Raw genomic sequence first — 19,833 nt, forward strand, 5'->3', positions numbered from 1 at the left:
GACTGCAGTAAACCAGGAACATGTTCTGAAGGCTGAAGAACTAAGTTAGATCTTAGAATGACATCATTAATAAGGTTCATTGTTTAGCACTATAAACTAATCAGGATGTATTTCTTTTACATTTTGAACTTTCAAACACTGTAGTGACCTGCTTAACAAATTACTTTCTATAGTTTTGTGTGTGATGGATTTAATTTGATAAAAAAATATTTAAAATGAGATGGACATGTTTTCTTTATTATAGGGCAGCCATGTTGGATTTTTGAGGTTAGGATCATAAAATCTCTGATTTGTCTCCTTAACGTTCTGGATCCTTTGGGACCAGTCCTTTAATTTTATTTGTATTTACATTTTTAAAAGCATCATTGAGCAAATTGGAGAAGTAATTAAGCAAAAAGTATTATTAGTTTGTAAATATTGATATGGCCAATAACTTTCAACTGTTTTTCTCTCTTGTTCCTATTTTTCCCTTAATTCTCCTCTTAGGAGTTGATTAAAAACTCTTGGTTCTGAGCAATGACATATTCTTCATTACTTTTTTTATGTGGATGGTACTAGTTTGTCCTGCATCTCTCAGCAGATTGCTGCGATGCTTCAGATGAATACAACAGCCATGTTCGCTGCCAGAACACTTGCTGGTAAGTTGGATCCAAACAAAGATTCACTACCTTTTTTTTGTCTTTTTTTGTTCTATTTTTTACCTGGAACAGATCATCTGAGGTATGCATTCTTTCTTTTTTTTTATTTCTGATGTAGACTGCTTTTAAAATGATGATTTTATTCCAGCCACTGCCTTAGGGGTTGGAACAGCAGTGGTAACTCAATAGTTTTCCCACCAGGGGGCAGTGTATCTCTATCATTAAACAAAAAAATAAGGTTTGGCTTGGTGTGGAGATGTGGAGTAAATGCATGTAAAGAGGAATCCCACTTCACTGGTTCCTTTTATTTCTTTACATAAAACTTAGATACTGTTCATCCTAAGAAGGAAGTCTTTGAATTATATGATTTTTTTTTTATTTATTTAAATGAAAGGATAATTTGTTATCTCCTCTCATGCCAGGTTTGACCTTTCTAAGATGCAGGAATGTAAGTTGCTGTGTCAATTTACACCGCCGCTTCGTTTGTTGACAGTCCCCTATTTGTTTCATCTATCTCCCACCTGCCTAAAATGAAACCCACATAGAAGCAGCGTCTATCTCATTATGTTTCTGCAAGGTCCCTGCTCACATTCTGTTTGCCAGACTTCAAAAATGATTTAGCTCCACCACCAACCATCTTATTTACTCCTCTGTTTTATTTAACCCCAGCCCATTTGGATTTTTGCTGCATGGCAGGCTCTAGAAAAATGAATTGCAGCATCTTGGATGACCAAAGCCTGGGTCACTGAAATTTTCCCCCTTAATGGTGGTTCAGTGTGTCCCCCTTTTCTCACCATTTTTTCCAGGAATCTGGGACAAAAAGAGCGAGCATACGTTGAGGGTCAGATGAAGACCTTGGACGAAGGTTTGAGACTCAAACAGCAGCTGATTGAGGAGGGGGTGCTGCTCTGGAGGGAGAAACAGGTAATTTGATTAAGTATTTAAAAAATGAAGTCAAGATGCGAAATAAAGTAGCATGTCGTCTGGGCTACATAAGATCAGGACAACATTTAGCTTTCTTCTTTTGGTTTATAACTATGAATCCACCTTTTTCTGTAAGTTTTTGCACCTCAGCTCATGAAAGCAATGTGAGCATCCAAATCCAGTAGAGTTTTGGCAGAATCATAAGTGGTTGATTTATAAAAGCCTTGAAAGTTGGAAAGCATTCGTCTTGATATTTACTACCTTATCAAAACTGTATTAAAACTTCATTTGTGAAATTGAATCAATTACTTCTACTCTGCATATTGCGCAGCTCCCATGTTCCTTATTTCATCACTAATTGTTTTAAGATGCTCTAATAAATCAGCTGTTGACCAACGACGGACCATTTCCAGCCTGACTTAGGCGACGTTCACACCGCAGCCTGAAGTGGGACCCAAATCCGATTTTTTTGCCCACATGCAACCTGGATCTGATATTTTCATGGCATTCTGAACAACAGATCCGATGTTTTCCAATCAGACCCAGGCCACTCGGCTATGTGGTCCTGAATCCGATACGAATCAGATTTTTCAAAAGCAACCTGTGTCTGAACGGCCAGGTCACATTCATCCGACCTGAACGCCATTAGTAACCGACGTAGGTCACTATTCTGCTTCTTGCTGCACAGAAGCGGCAAGAAAAACAACAACCATGGCAGACATTTATGCGAAGAGCAGTATTTTTTTTAAACATCTTGAAAAGATTTAGGTCTGAAGGCTTGCAAAGATCGCTAGATGGGCTCCGGCACTACCATCCAGTTTACTTCCGTAAACACGAAGCACGCTGGATTGTGACCTCATTGCATCCTCTACTGCGCATGCAGGACACTTAAAAAAATCTGATTTGATAAAAAAAATTTGAATTAAGCATCAATGCCTGCAGTGTGAACATAGCCGTACTTCTGCAAAACTACAACTGGATTTTAGTTGGTTTGTTCTGAGGACCAACAGGTCTTATGGGGACCGAGGGCTGGTCCTAATCAGGTGGACCCACATTTTTAACTTTAGAGAGTCAGTTTAGACATAAAGTCTGGATTAACTTTAGGTCAAAGGGTGTGCGGAGTACTTTTTAAAGGACTCTCGACTTAAAAAAAGAGCCTGCATGCGGCAATTTCTCCCCGTGCATGCCCTGTTAATGCATAGACATACAAACTTGTGTGTTTTGTTAAAAAAAAAAGAATAATTAAATACTTCTTTAATTTGTGCTTTTTTGTAATGTTTGTATAAAATCTGATGCAAACATTCCAGAAGATCTAAAACCACTCTTCGGTGTAGATGTTGCCTGTTAAGGATCTTGTTCTTTGAGTTTGTTAAATAGAGCAGGACAAAGCAAGTGGATGAAGCTATTTTAAAGAAAATTTTTTTTTTTTTGAATAAGATCTGTGTAGTTAAAGCCGCTTGCTAGAGAGAGAGAGATATTAGGAAAGGGGTTTGTTTTTTTGCACCTTGAATCTTTTAATCTCTGTTGTAGAATATTTTTAAGTCAAATGCTATTTAAGCTAGTCCCTCATCCGTTAAAGTCCCTTAAAGTCGCAGGGAAGTCATATTTAAATGTCAAATCATTCTGGCTTAAACATGTATATAATAATACTCTTTATCAGACCATATTGTCCCAGAAGTTAGAAAATTTGTCCTAAAAAAAAATTCCTGTCTTAAAATCTGTGTTTCTTTTCCTTTATCTTTTGCAGGCCAGTTACTTATACGTCAGCTTGTTTACCTAAATTCGGCCAATCATATATCAACGGTCATATGTCAATCAAATATTGTCTTGTTTTTCATTTACATTTTTAAATGTTTTTAAAGCGTTTACAAATAATGACTCAGAATGCATGAAAATGACACTGGTAAAATGTTTACCGATATAGACATGTTAGACATCGTTGCAAAGCTTACATTCTCCACAATTCAGCCACATAGTTCATTTTATGCACGTAGCGAGTACCAAAGCATATAGCGATATAGCAGCATCTCAAAATGTAGCATGACAAAGCAGCCACAACAAGCAAGCATGTCTTTATTACTGCTGTTCAAAAAAGTCCTATTATGTTCGAGAATAAAAAAAACAAAAACAACTTAGAGTTTTGTTTGAACTGATGCAGCTTGGGCTTGATGCCCAATTTTCATGTATATATTCAGAAGCTAGAAGGTGTTGGATTTCAAATAAGGTATCACACTTGTAATTTGGGCTTACAGTTCCTAATTATTTGCTTTTCCATTTAGGTATGCAAAAGAGGCGAGAATTTCCCAGGTGGATATTAGGTTAAATTTCAGCCTGTCATTCAGATCATCTTGTCCTTGTTTTTAGGCAATAAAACCAGATCTCTCTTACTCATGGTGCTTAACTACAGTAGCAGCCATTCAAAATGGTTCTTCCCAGTCAAACGCCAGCTGAATGGCAGCCCACTTCCCTACAGCTCCCATCAAAACCCCCTGCAACTTCCAGCCACTGACCTTCACCTGGGCGTGCATATTTTTTTACTCTGATTCAACCCTTTCACTGAATTACAGGGTCTGACCAGGACAAAACACTTCTCTTCAGATCTTAATGTCCACAAATCATGAAAGAAAGAATATTTTAGTAAAAAGATTGATGTTTAAAAAGGAATTATTGGGGACCATCAAAGGGCTCATCAAGGAAATTGGGGAAACTTTGAATGGCTAATACTGTAGGTGATCAATGAACAATTTGGCTAAAATGAGTTCTACCAGATCTAAGCCTTTCAAAGACTCAAGATAGAAAATTGGCCACCAAACTGTGACTGGTGCATCTCTTTCGTGTTGAACTGGTTGAATTGCAAATCAAATGTTATTTTTGATGCTTTGCATATTTAAAAAAAAATTATTCAAGTGGTTTGTTTTATGTTTGTACCTGCATTAAATTAAAGATTAAACTTAAATTATCCAATGAGAGAAACCCAGATAAAAAACCCTAGGAAAAAATATGGGATACTATATATTCCCTAAAGCCCTGGGTTAAGTTAAAAACAAAATATAATGAGGACAAAATTTGCATCTCCAGTCCTAATTTTAGAGCGTTTACTTGAAACCAAAACCATGTGAACATTCTGACAGTAGGCCAAAATAAAAAAATAAAAAAAAAACATATGTTTTTTTCCCCCTAAAAATCTCATAGAAATGTGCATGTCTGCTTCTAGTTTTCTGCGTCTTGTGAAGATTGTGTTTGTTTTTGTTTTCCTTTGCACATCGAATTAACTTTTCACCTCACTTGCTTCTTATTGCCACATTGTAACTGCACTGTTATCACCTGGCTAGCTGGCTAACACACTTGAGGAATGGGGGACGTCGAGGTTAATTTCCTTTCAGATGTGCAGGATTCTGAGGATTTCTCTTTGGAGCAGCTTGTGCTCTGAGGTGCTGTTTTATGTGTGCATGTTCACAGCACCTGCTGCTTCATACACCTGTTGTACAGTCAGAGCCAGATTATAATGCAAACCCTACTTGTCTGAATGTTCTTCTTTCATGAGCATATAGATTATTCCTGTCACTGATATCTGCATATTATGGTTTATTTTATGGATTTCTTCATTATAAAATATTCAACGAAGCAATGTAAACTCTAATGCAATGTTTCAAAACATTGTTTTTGCACTGAATAACTCATCCAGCAAAAAACAGCAGTTATTCTAGGTAATTTTATTGAAAATAGAAGATTAGTTTAGATATGTATATATGTATTTAATATCTCAAAGGAGACAAAGGTTTTATTTGACCACTTGACGACAAATTTACTGTTTGCAGATCACCTAAGCTTCATTCTGTGATGGTAAGGGTCATGAATGTAAACTAAAGACCAAATTAATGACATTTAAATCAATATAAAATGCTTTTTAGAAACTATTACATGCAGAAGAGGAAAGTCTGCTGACAGCTTTTTTTTTAATCTATAAGGCTTTGCAAATTCAAGGAGGTAGAATCAACATTTAACTACAGTAGGGCTGCAAATAACGATTATTCTGCAAATCAATTCATCTGTCAATTATTTTTCGATGAATCGATTACTAACGATAACCGAAGGTTACTTAATGAAGATTTTTTACAAAATTAAATGAAACTATAACCTTTCCAGTTGAGGACTACTGGATAGAGCAAACTGATAGATGAAAAGTTTTTTTTTTATCTTAAATGCAAATTTTACAATCTTTGTACAATTGCTGCTATAATGTGTTCCTCTGTCAACTAAAGGCATGTTTTACAGTTTCTATACTCCAGTTAACGTAAGTTGATGATTATTTCAATTATCGATTAATCTGATTGATTATTTCAGCCCTAAACTATAGCAATCTATTGATGCATTGCTTTTGGCTATTTTGATACTGTTTTTTTTTTTTTTTTATTGTAAAATCATTTCAGTTTGAGCATTTGGCATTGTTTCTGCCAGGTATTCAAGGTTGTCTGTTTTCATAGATTGTTTTGAGTTTCTAGGCATGTGTCTCCCTCTGATTTTAGGATGTTTACATTTTCTGTCATAAATTTCAACAGAGAACTTGTAGGGCTGAAACAATTCATCGGATTTAACCTGATTAACTGATTATTGAATTAATTTTCAACTAATTTACTAATAAATGAATCGTTAACCGGAGTATAGAGACTCTAAAATGTGCCTTTAGCTGACAGAGCGACCCATTTAGAGCAGTAATTATACCAAAATTGTAAAAAAAAATATGTAAACATTTTGCATTTAAGATAAAAATCTCTTCTGTGTGTCAGTATGCCCTATCCAGAACTCCTCAAGTGGAAAAGTTTGAGTTTCACCTGGTTTAATGTCACAAAAAGTCTTCTTTAAGGAACCTTAGGCAATCCGATTACCAATTGATTCATCAATAAAATAATCAACAGATTAATCCAATAAACGTTTTAAAAAAACGCCCTACTGTAAGTATGTGTCATGTCACGTCTTTTGTCCCATCACTCGTACCTGTTTTTGTGTCCATGCTATTGCCTGCCTGAGTCTGATTCTCATGGGTTAAACATTTCGGAGAACATCATTTCATATCTTTGATTATTGCTAAACTTGAGATAAAAAAATGTATAAGATGCTGAAAGTATAGCAAAACTGTTTTGTAAGCTCTCTATATTTAACTTGAACAAAACTTTAGTCCTGAAGGCAAATTTGATATTCATTCATCTAAATGTCCTCCAGAGGGATTATTTTTTGAATATGACTACATGAATTTGAGCATTGTAAGAAAATTTGATATTATTTCGGAAATGCAATTTCATTTTTATTAATTCTAGATAAATAGATGGATATTGTGTTTTCTATAGATTTATTTTCGCACACAGGGATAGATTTAGAGTAGCTGACTGCTCACACATACAGACACCTGGCATTATTATTGCCTCTAGGATCAACATAAAAAAGATTTTGAACAATTGTCGATAAGTGGATTTGAAATTAGGCAATATGGTTTGAGTTTTGTTTTTCCTTTTTTCTCTTTCATTTATTAAAAAAGTCTAAAAATATGGGCCAACAATCACCCACTGCCGCTTTAAAATGTGTTCTTCAGACATTCATTGATGCTGCTGCACATTTTGCAGCTCTGTGACTTTTTATGGATTATATTAAAATGCTCTGTTTAGAATTCACCTATTTTCTAGGCCACTTTAAGCAGAGCACAGAACTGTTTTTGTTAAGGAGCAATTTTAGAAATCTGTTTCACTTGCTAAACATTTTGCTTGTAATGAAACTTCGTATGGAAAAAAAGGCTTTTCTGGCAATTTTCCAGACACCTTAAGTACAGTTTTTTTCTCTTTACCAACAGTGTTTTTTTTAAATAACATCTATACTTGAATTCCCCCCCATGATTTTTCTTCCTGCCAGCTGAATGGCAGATCCAGGCTAAAGCTTCCCCCAGTTCTTCACTGTCTCTCTTGATATTGCCAGTTTACCTCAGTACCATTGTGCAACTGAAATGTGAACTCTTCCTGCTCATGGTTACCAACTTCTAGACAAATCTTCTGTTATCAAGTTTTTTTTGTGTGAAATTTTAGGATTTAATTAAAATTAATCTTTTCACCAAATGTTAAATAAAACAGCCTTTCATGCTGAGCTTGAGTTTCATTGTTTATTCCAAGCTTAGTATTTGAGTTCGAACCACGACAATGATTGAGGGGTGGGGATTGCTCATTTTGATCAATATTTCAAATTCTTCAAATTTTGTCAATTTCAGAAAGAAGTACAAGTGTAGTTTTATGTTTTTGCTATTCCAAAAGTAGTAAAAAATATATATATAAATATAATACTTAAATTCTTGTAGCTGTTTGACTTTTTTCGGTTTCTTTTCAGGATGCAGAGCAAAACTTCTTCAAGAAAAACTAACTTCACCCAATATTTTAATTGTTTTTAAAAGCTTTTAGTGATTTTCCACATCCTAGATGACTAAGAAGCTATAACAGCTTTTTAGCTTAATCTAACAAAATAACTTATTGACTTAAGGTCTTGATCTTACACATCAATGCTTTTGGAACCTAATTCCTATTAGGTTGTTTATAGAAATTTCTTTATAGGCGTTCCTTCCATTTTAGTTGTGTTTTTGCAAGTAGAAATCTTCTTTTGCTCTTGTAATAGAGCCCATAAATCACTGCTGCAGACTGAAGGTTCCCAAGCAAACGGCGTGGCCTAGAAAGGTAGTCATCCCTGGCTGAAACGCCCAGAATCCATCAGTGCATCACCATCGTCTCTGAGGAGAGAATGGAAAGCAGAGTCGACACACAAATCCACGCATGGACACACATTTTCAGAGAGGAAGCTGGTCCTCTTTGATGCAAATTGCTCTGTTACAGCGAGTGATGATGGGTTGTGTTTGGGGTGTGATCAGCTGTCAGTCTGATCAAGCTGATTTTAAAAGTCTATACTGATGCACAAACAAACACTGTTGAAAATGTTTTAGTTTATAAAAAAGGGGATGTTGTGGTAAGGAGGTGGGGATGTAGAATTAAAAAGAAACTAAAATTGTATAAGGAGAGAAGAGTCAGAAAAAAGTTGCAAGAGGTTACAAAAAATAGACACACAGCCTGTGTTTTGTGAACATTTTTTTTTTAAACCTCTACAATGCAAAAAATAGTAGTACATCACAGATGAAATTTATATAAGAACTTTCATTATTTATAAGACCCTAACAGTTGTGGCTCCAAACACTTGGACTGTTCTCACTACTGACCTCTGGGAAGATGCAGCATTCGATGCAGGACCAGCAGGTTCTGCAATAGCGTTTTCCTCGCTTCCATACGACTGTTGAACTGTTGAAACTCTAATCAAGACTCTGCATTACACTTGAAAACATTATATTTTCACTACCAGCTTGGCTGATTTTTATTTTTTAATCCCTTTAAATAGAACACAACTCAATGTTCTACTGCATTTTGCACCATATTTATTTCTTTTGCGCTGCTCTGAACCTTTCCATATCGCTGCCTTTTGGACCATGACTTTAAATGGGTTTTACCTTTCTCCTGCACTGCTTATTCTTGATCAGTGCTGCACTTTCTAAATGGAAATGTGCATTCCACTGTTGTAAGCTGCTCATTCACTAAAAAGCTATATGCATCGATATTTACAAAAAGTTTGTCGAAGTCTTAACATTTAGCTGGACTGACTGTTGAAATAGCGGCATACCCCTAGGACAGACCTATAAATAGTATCAAATACCTGTCTCATGATTTTTGAAAATGCAAATTAAATTTGACTTTTTCACATTTATATCTCAATAAAAACAAATGTATTATGTTCAATCAAGCATAAATACATGCAAAAAGGTTTGACGCGACTAGAGTCGACCTCGGCAGATGGCCGCTCACACTGGGTCTAGTTCTGATGGAGGTTTCTTCCTGTTAAAAGGGAGTTTTTCCTCTCCACTGTCACTACAAGCATGCTTAGTGTGAGGGATTGCATTTGAGTCAATAAGTCGATGCAATCAACTGGTTTTCCTTAGATAGAAAACTTTGAATCAATTTGACTGTATGATCTGGTGAACTGTAAAGTGCCTTGAGATGACATGTGTTCTAAATTGGCGCTATAGAAATAAACTGAATCGAATTGAATTAGAAACCTGACAAGATTAATCAACATTAACCTGTGATTGCAGCAAAAGGTAGTACAGTAGCAGCCATTCAAAATGGCCCTTCCCAGTCAAACGCCAGCCGAATGGCAGCCCACTTCCCTGCAGCTCCCAGCAAAATCCCTTACAACTTCCAGCCACTGGAGTGACCCCCTCCTTCGCCTGTGCGTGCATATTTTTACTCTAACCCCACTTTCCAGTTTTTAAAGAATGTTTTCATTTGTCGTGGTCTTTCTTGCAACATCTCAGTAAAATACAATATAGTTCACGGTGTTGACATTGGAAAAGTAAAAAAATAAAATTACTTTTCTAATACTATTCAAAGTGTGGCATTGAGGTCAGATTCAGACTTTAACATTAGGGTTTGATTGTGATCTAAAGAGGAAAGCCCTAGTTAACAGTGACCATCTATACATCCTATGTAAGTAGGGCGCGTGTGTTATAAGCAGCCTTTGATAGGTCCAACATGTTTAGTATTGAACGACCCCATTCGGTCTGAAAAATCTGCTCTGTATCGATTGTGATCTAATTCCTTCTTCTGAAGGAAAAAAAAAAAAACATCCTTGGAAAAAAACGATTGATATTTTTTTTTTTTTTACCTTTCAAACACTTCTGGAGAAAGCCATTATTGACATTTATTTATAAAAAAAAGATAGTAAGACTCCCTAGAAAAAAAATCCATGGCCCTGCCTGCTGAAACTTTATAGCGTTAACGCAAAATATAGTAAGACTAAAAGGCTATGCATGCTGGCAAGGACACTTACAGCTCTGGCATAGGAATGCAGAAATCTCAAAGTTCTTAAATTATAACAATGAAAGTTTGATCTAATCATGTTTGCCTTGTTGTCTCTCTGCAGGCGCAGCTCAGGGAGCTTCAGCGGGCTGCTGAAGATCTGCAGATCAAATTAGAGGAGCAGAGGAGGAGGAAACATGAGGCTGACCGACTCAAAGAGCAAACATTAAAGGGTCTGGAAGCAAGGAATAAAGGTAAGAGCGCGTCTATTTTTAGAAACCCACTTCAAGACGCTTGCTCATTTCACAGAATTGTTCCAGTTTATATAGTTTGCGCCTTCATTTTGGCCACAGGGCAGCTTCCATCTCATGTCTGCCCGGCCTTAATGGAGCAAAAGTAAACAGACTGAGCAGCACTGGTGAGGTTGTTGAACATCAGAGGGGGGGAAACTGGAAATGTTAAGTGCAGTTTCCTCTGCAGTGGAAATTAATTGACTTGGAGAAAGATTGCTGAGCAGCTGCAAACTTCATTCCCTCCGCTCTCCTTTTACATACCTCAGACCTTCAGAGAGACGTTGCATATGAGTCACAGGAAAATTCCCTTATCGCTGCGAGCACAAGCTGGATGGCATTTAAGCCACGCTCTGACTCGTGCTTGTGTTGCTACAGAAAATTGTGAGGATAAAAACTGGGTTCTATCAACTCATGAAATGAAGGATTTACTGATATTAAATGTGGACAGGGGATGCATGGAGTCTCCGGTTTTTAGATTTCACAAACTTAAGATTCACACTTATTATGACATTTAAAGCCCGGGCTTTTCAAATTAATATCCCACATCCTTGTTTTTCATTTCAGCTTATCAGAAAAGAAAAAAAAACTTTTAGGAATGATGATGCATCGATTCTGTTTCCAGTTTTAAATGCCTCTATGATGATTTATTGTCAGTTGACTTTTGGATCCAAACTAGTTTCAAGTGTAAATCACGCTCATTATATTGTCTCTTTCTTTGGGCGGCACACATCCATCATGCTTCCCAGTGTGCGAGCTGACCTTTCCTGACCATGACAGAGCCGCTCCTTGCACACAAATCCTCCCCGACTCTGTCATTCTTTACTTCCATTACGGCTCATCTTCAGGGTGTAACAAGCATCAGTTTTAATTTCTGTGCTTGTCTTGTTTATCATGCCCATCCATTTGCAGTTTCAACAGTGATTTCTAATTTGAAATATTTTTATGCTGAAGTTAGATTTTATTTATCTACAGAGAATATCTACTGTTATGGAGCTTCTTTAGTCTGAAACATCTTTAACTCAACATTTAGTGCTATTTATGTTTCTGGTTCTGTATACAATAACATAAACATTGTTAATCAAACCTCAGTTACATCTTACTGTAGTCTAAATCATGGTTGTTGCAACCTGTGTTTGTTTTTAGTTCTATTTTTCTTTTAATTCGCTTGTAAATTGTGTTTTATTATCGTTTATTTATTTATTTTTTTACATAAAAAGGGAACCCTATAGAAAAAAAAATCCATGCATCATGTTTATCAATTGTTTTATGCATTTCCTTATATTATAAGCTAAAAATACATCTAAATTGTTGGCTTTTTTTAGATTTAGAACAGATTTCATATGGCAAATATTAACTAAAATAATATGTTATGTTTTCTTAAAAAGTTATGTAATATTTCAACTCTAAATGATTTTTATGCAGCTTGACTCAGGGTTAAATGGCTCTTTGGATATGAAAACACAGCTCTTATTTAAACAATGGACTGTTGTGATAGAGGAGCCGTCATCAGCCGGGACTTAGTTATAAGTCCGTGTCAGCGTGCGCACACACATACACGTACACAATCGCTCGCTTACTTTTTGTTGCAGCTTGGGCTGGCGCCGTTAATCGTGGGTGCACACACGGTGTTCCGGTTTCATTTAACATTCACTCTAACCTGTTTATTTTTAACTAAGAATATTTTCTGCTTCTATTTTCAAACAGGGTTATTTCTAGATTGTGCCGGGAGGGAGTGACGTGATGACGTAGTGATGTCATCAGAACGTACTTGTGTTTTGTATTAAATTAAGTATTGTAAATTGATTACAAGTTTATTTTTATATTCTCATTAGTATTGTTTTGTTATTATTAGTATAATTATTGACATCATTATTTTTGTATACTTAGTTCATTTGAGTTAGAAGTATTTGCTTAGTTTTGTTTTATTTTTGCTTTCTGTGGGCGGAGCCTGTAGCTTTAAAAGCAGGCTTCTGTTCCACAGGGAGGGAGTCTGTTGGACTCCTGAGACGTCACACTGAAGGTGATGGATTCTGACTTTTGAAAGTAGGGTACTGCTCTTTTTCTGATTTTAACCTGCCTCGGACGTCCATGTAAATATTCTGCACCAGCCATCTTTGTTCACCAGAAGAAAAACTAACTCAATAAAAATCACTAAAGTGATCCCCGGCATTGGCCAGTCATTAATGTGTTTGACCAAGTCATAATAGAACCCCGTCACAACTGTTAAGAGGAGATGGACCTTAAATTCCTGCCAACCTTCTCCTGTCATCACCTCAAGGGCTTTTAAACCATTGCTGTTTATGCTCAAAGTTGTTTTTGGTAAAATGGCTTAATAAATGTTTACCGTATTTTCCAGACTATAGAGCGCAAATTAAGCCATGCCCACTAAGTTTTTTGAAAAAAAAAAAAAAAAAAGTAAATTTACATATATAAGCTGCAGCGGGCTATAAGCCGCTGATATCTACTGAACTGTCTCCCACCAAACCTGTAGGGGGAGCTCTACATATATCCCCCCTAGAGTAGGGATATAGAAGATGCTGGCTCCTGTTAGCTTGTTGGCTAGCAGCAGTATGAGCTTCTACTTTAAGATGGGGCTTTGTCAGCTCTTTATTTCAGCTTTCCAGTAGTTGAGCCCAGTCTCTTCATTGGTTCGGCAGCTTTAATGAGGCAAATACATGTCAAAATATGTGAATTTGGGTTATTTGTTCTCCGTCGTGCCTGCTGCTAGCCTGTTGTGCTAAATAAAAACTAGCCCCTTATTCTTTCATTTCCAACTTTGACTTCTCCCTCTTATTTATTTATTGTACTTTTGGGGGGGCAATTAATTGTATGCTTATTTATTTTTGGAGCATTTATTTATTTCTGTATTTATTTTTAATTATGGCAGGATTGGTCCTCCATATCCCTCTGGCAGTTAGGAAAAATCCACAGAAAAGCTCCGCCTTCTTATAAGCCACATGGTTCAAAGTGTGGGGAAAAGTAGCGGCTTATAGTCCGGAAAATATGGTAATCCTACAAGCTATTTAGCAATAAACGGCTATTAATTAGTATTTGACATAGGCAACATTATATAATATGTGTAATTGTGTAAGATTGACGGGTTAGGAAAAGCAACAGGTAGATACAACATTGGTATAAAATGGAACAATATTAAGAACCTATGTTTAAGACATCTTTGTGCTTCTTTAGCAATGAGTCATTTTAGTGCATTAAGTATTGCTAAATCTTACAGCAATGGCTGTTTTCTATTAATGTGTGTTGGGGAGAGAGGTAAAACCAAACAAAGTAGAAATGTAGTTTTTTTTCTTCAAAGTCAGAAATATATTTTAAAGACACATAACGAGATTTTAGTGGTACACCAATCTAAGGGGGTGCCCTTGTTTACCTAGGTTTGGATTCACAGTTACTACAGGGAGAGCTGGTTTTAGGGTTAATTGGGGAACTCTGCTCTATACTGTATATACAATACAATATACTTTCTCCTTAGTGGGAATCAATCACCTTTAATTTATAACAACAGATTGGGCTGTTTTTGATGTAATTTGTCAAACTGATTTCCCAGAGAATCGTTTTACAGCCACCAGAGATGATATGCATCTAAAAAGTGCAAGGCAACAATTAAATATGAAAGTAGTTTATTGGTATAAATAAAAATAAAAAATCCTTGCAGGAGTAAATCAGATTTAAATGTCTGATGGATCACTCTTGAAGGTCAAAAAAATGGCTGCAACTCTCAATTCTTTTGCAAATCTATTAATCTTTTGATTATTTTTTTTACAATTAATCAATTAATAATCTAATAGCTAAGGTTTCTGAAAGAAGACTTTATGAAATTAACAAGGTGAAAATAAAACTTTTCCTCTTGAAGAGTTCTGGATATAGCATATTGACAGACGGAAACATTTTTTTTTTTATTTGCATTAAAAATGTTTTTTTTACAATAGTGATATAGTTACTGCTGTAAGTGGGTTGATCTGACAGCTAAAAGCATATTTTACAGTCTCTATACTCCATTAAACGATTAATCACATTTAATTTGATTAAATGCTTCAGCCCTTGTCTAAAATACTTTGTACCTTGCAAAGGTGCACAAAAAAAAATCCTTATTATATTATTATTTTTAGGTTTGTCCTTCTATTATACAATGACTTTATATACAACCCCTCATATACAGTTGCCTGCAGATCCACCTGCCTGTAATGGTCTATACAGGAATGTCAGAACATGGATTGTTCTGTAAAGGTGTTGTCTTTCGTTATGACCTTAATAGCCTGCGTCAAAATGAGAATGAAAAGCCTGACGAGCAAGCATTTGAGCCCGCAAGGTAGAGCTAAACACTCTTTGCTTTCACCGCTGCTGTCGCTCAGACTTCTCTCCAGGGCTTCATGTGCCGTTATTGAGATGTTTGAAAGGGCCAGGTTATTTGTACCCTCAAAGCAAATTAGTTTCTTGTGGTGCGACGTGTTCGGTACATCAGAAAAAATAGAACAATGGAGAGCTTGGGGTATCAGAGCTGAGTGAACAGCAATCTAACCTTTTTTATTGCTTGCAGTACTTTCATTTAGGGTATGTGTATGTAATATGTATTTTTTTTCTTTTGTTGCATTGTTTTAAATGTTCATATTTAAGGGCGTTCAGTTTGTGTAATCACACATCAATTAATCATAGATTACATTCAAGTCTAGTTTTCACCTTTCTGCCATAATGTAAAGTTTCAGAAAATTAGTGTTTGACCACATCTTTTTTAAACCCAAATTCATTTTCACTCACCACTCCAAGGTAGATGGTGAAAGTTTTCTGAATTTCTATTTTACATTGTAATGTAATAATTAGGTGGATAGAGTCCTATGGTGGCAGATACTCCCACTGGACACAAACGGCGTTGTCTAAAGGAATAGAGGTCACGGAAAGATGGAAAGACTGATGAGAAAAAATAAAATTGACCCATCGTAAAAGATAAGGTCATTGTGATATTCACCAATTTTGGCACCAGTACAATTTTTATTGTAACATCTTGCAGCCCTAGTTATGAATTGGATTCAACGACTTAAGAAATTTTGTGAGTCATGGTCAGAATTCCAATTTCTAGGGCTGCAAATAAAGATTTTTTAGTAAAATGATTATTCTACATCATTTTTTCAATAAATTGACTAATATTCGGATAGCCAAAGGCACCTTAAAGAAGATTTTTTATGAAATGAAACCAGGTGAAACTAAAAATTTTCCACTTGAGGAGTTCTCGATTGAGCATACTGATGGATGAAAACATTTTTATTAAGATTAAATGCAAAATATACACATATTTATTTTACAATTTTTATATAATTACCGCTCTAAGTGGGTTGTTCTCTCAGGTAAAGGCAAGTTTCAGAGTCTCTATACTCAAGTTAACGATTAATCGACTACCAAATTAATTTACGATTATTTCAATTATTGATTAATCCGATTAATTTCTTCTGCCCTACAAACTTACTTGTGCTTATATTCATCTTATGTCCATTCCAATGATTCAGTGATAGTGTTCCTCTGTCAGAACTGTAACTGACCACATAGAGGTACATCTCACATATCCCAAAAAACATCCTAAAGCTCCCCTAAGACTTTTGGATGAGAATTTTCTGGAGGAGTCAGACAAACGGGAAACTTTTGGAATGTGAGCATCTCAATACATTAGCAGTAAAACTAAAGATTTGCTGCTCAAGTTGTGCTTTCCATAAGAAAATCCTGAAGTAGATGTCTTGCCATCAGTTCCTGACCATTAATTTAAGCAAACTTATGCAGTTCATTAGGGGAGTGACAAAGAAAACACCTGAATGGCTAAAAAAAACAATAATATGAACAGTTTTAGAGTCCTAACCAGAGTTGGGATCTATTTAAGATGCTGTAGCCTGACAATAACCAGGCCCTCCTTGCTCAAGTTCTATCCAATACCGAAATCAAAACAATTCTGTAAAGAATTATGGTCTAAAAGATATGAATAGTCAATACCAATTATCACCTAATGTCAAGGCTGGAAAAACAGCTATTATATTTAGGAGGCAAATAGTGCTAGATTGGTATTGGAGGCTTGTTTCCTCTAATAAATGAAATCATCTTTACAAAACGGTTTTCTCTTTAAATATACCTAGGTTACTATTTATGAGTTTTTGCTTTTTTTTCCTCCAAGAAATTATTAAATGACTAGAAACGTTTGTTTTCCCATGTTTGATAATGAGGTATAAATCATCACTGGATGACAAACACTTAATTCTTTTCTGCTAACAGGAAAAATGCTCCCCGCGGTAAGCTGTAGGTTTTTATATTAATATAGAGAGGTAGTGTATTTACAGCCGTTATGGTAATGACACAATTAATACTCAGAGCACAGTTTCTAAGCTCATCCATATAAAGACATTAATCCCCTTGGCTTACAAAATATATGAACCTACCATCTTGCGAACAATATTACTACTTTTGTCATGTTAACTTAGATTAACATGGTTTGCTGTACAGCCGTTTGCTTGCATGCAGAATGAAACATATCTGCATGAAAATTAGTGCCCAATTTATTGGAATGCAATGAACTATGGAATACCAGTATACGCCATACCACTATTACAAAGCGCAGCTTGTTATATTATAATATATTATTAGAATATATATATGTTATATGGAATAGAGTAAAGCGTCCTTTATATTCCCACACTGAGGAAATTCAGGTGTTTAAGTGCCTCAGCAAAGGGGCAAATAGGAGAATACAGGTAAACACATGACACAAGCAAAAATGCATTATTAATTCAGCTTCTGGATACATTTGATGTCTTTGAACTGCTCAATGGACCTCCTTTGGTGCCCCCAGCTGTTAACAAATCTAAGTGATAAGTGATGGGCAGGAAACGGGAAAATGAGCAAAATATTGGTTGCAACTCAAAGTTTTCACAAAAATCAGTACAAATGTTGCGGTTACCGTTTTTAAATAGTCTAATATACAAATGAATTTGTTTATTTTATTTTTATTTTTTTGTTTTCACGGCACCAGTGGCTCGCCTTTCCGACAGTAGGCTGACAGGAAAGGGTGCATGAGAGAGGAGAGACATGCGGCAAATGACTACAGGTCGGATCGGAACCTGGGTCGGCTGCGTCGAGGACTAAGGCCTCTGTGCCTGCTAACCACTGCGCCACCTGCACACCTAAGACAAATGACACGCTTTTAAATCGAACGTATACTTAAAGAGTCATGAAAGTTCTCTAATGATGTAGAAAACTGTCAATGCCAAAAGACAGAAATGCAGCCACCGTACCTGGAGTTGCTATTGGTGTCTGAGTTGACTGGATGCTGGATGGTTGACTGGATGCTGGTCATCCCCGAGTATCCACAAAATTAATCTTGACTGTAAGACTTCAGTTGTTCTCTATGTCAACATTTATGCTCTTGATGTCCTATCCACAGAAACGACTCAGGACCTTCCGACCCGAAGCAAAATCAGGAAAAATAGGCTACAGGGTTATAGATACATCAAGGCTAAACTACTGAGGTGTCAGTTTGATCATCAAACCTTGTTTTAGTCATAAAGGATCAAATAAAACTAATATTTTAAGGATATATTTCAGTAAAAAGTTACAAAATGTCTCTTTAATATGCACCTTGAATGAACCCACAAAGCTCCTGCAGGTTTTGCCATGCATGTCTTTGTCATGGTTTAAAATAATGTTAATATTAGCTACTTTATTTAAAAAAAACAACAGCTTTTTGGTAAAAACTGTACCAGCCTGTGATTATGCTTATATTAAAGATTCGTTATATAACCTAATTGTTTTGTTGTCATTTTCCATAATCCCTTGAAGACATCCGTTTTGTTTTGTTGTTCTTCTTCTCATCTCTGTAAAAAAACAAACTTGCGTAACATTAAGTTGTTTTTAAGTGTTTCCTACAATCATGTAGGAAATGTTCTGGTAGAATGGCTCGGCAACACAAAGGGTAAACAAAGAAAACGCATTTAAGAAACTTGAAAATTGCTTGGCTGTTTATTTTTAAACATATTTCTTTTTTTCCCTTCAGTGTTTTGTGAATGTACACTCTGAGTCATCCTCCTACTGTAAGCCCCTCAATGTAAGACATGACATTTAAGTTGAAACACTCATTTTCAGCCGTCGTCTTGTTTATGTCGTCTCCTGTTTCCAGTAAAGTAAAAAGGCTCAGTGTAGAACATGCAGCCTTTTGATCTGTTTCCATTTCTTTGCCTCTTTTCCATAGAAAGGCGTACTTTTTTTCCCCTCTCAAATATTGCTTTTAATGTTTAGAAGACAGTAAAATGTGTGTTTCCTTTGCCTGGGAGTGCAGAGCCTGTAAAAAAAGAAAAAAAGGTTTGAGTGGATAACATTGTCTGTAGGCTAGCCATAGATCTGCAGACTCACGCTGATATGTTCCATTTTCTCTGTTCTCGATGTGTCTTTTATTTTATGAGTGCGCTCCGATATCACCAGGGCAACATGGGTGGATGACTGATGGTGTCCATTAGTAAACATAGTCCCCTATATGTGCCATTGGCCTAAAGATCCCAATGTCTCCAACCACCTCCTCCTATTTTTTTTTTCTTTTTTGCCACTCTTCAACATCCTCTTACCTATCACCTACCCCCTCTTCTACCAGAAGCCTCTCCATCATTTTTTCCCCTCTGCTCCCATCCCTCGCTTCTTTATCCATCCTTCTTATGGTTGTTTTTTTCATAGTCACAACTTTGCAGTTCAGAGAGGGATGAGATCATCTTGCCTCTTCCCTGCACTCTATTTCTTAGTGAGGTGGCGACCGGAGCACAGGTTTGAAATATTGAGCATTAGGCTGCACATGGAGAGCTATTCCGATAAAGAACAGGCCACTTATATTACAGGTGCTGTGTGTATTGAAAGGATAATGTTATTAAATTACCAAGATTAGAACTGTAGAACCTGAGGAACCATTTTGCTTCTAGTTAAGTTGTTTCAGAAATGTTTGCATCTTTTAATTCTCTTTAGATTAACTTTTTTTCCCCAGCTCATTTTAGCTATGTGATATCAGGGAAACTGACAGATGATATCCAAAGGCACCACAAGCTGGAGGTTGGCCATATGGCTTTTACTTCATTTTCATCA

The 19,833-nt window shown here is 36.1% G+C and overlaps 1 protein-coding gene across 2 annotated transcripts in view; it reads left to right on the forward strand.

Moving 5' to 3' along the window:
* The window catches only part of LOC107086906 (glucosidase 2 subunit beta-like), a 220,645-nt gene that overhangs the window by 10,662 nt on the left and 190,150 nt on the right, over positions 1 to 19,833 (forward strand). The window contains exons 4-6 of one of the 2 annotated variants that reach the window (XM_015378178.1): positions 578 to 638; positions 1,445 to 1,562; positions 10,557 to 10,686. In XM_015378178.1, the coding sequence (XP_015233664.1) occupies positions 578 to 638; positions 1,445 to 1,562; positions 10,557 to 10,686 (309 nt within the window). The remainder of the gene's footprint in view (positions 1 to 577; positions 639 to 1,444; positions 1,563 to 10,556; positions 10,687 to 19,833) is intronic. The other variant, XM_015378179.1, reaches the window with a different exon arrangement.

This window comes from Cyprinodon variegatus, unplaced genomic scaffold, assembly GCF_000732505.1.
Source record: "Cyprinodon variegatus isolate N-32 unplaced genomic scaffold, C_variegatus-1.0 Scaffold166, whole genome shotgun sequence".
NCBI lineage: Eukaryota > Metazoa > Chordata > Actinopteri > Cyprinodontiformes > Cyprinodontidae > Cyprinodon > Cyprinodon variegatus.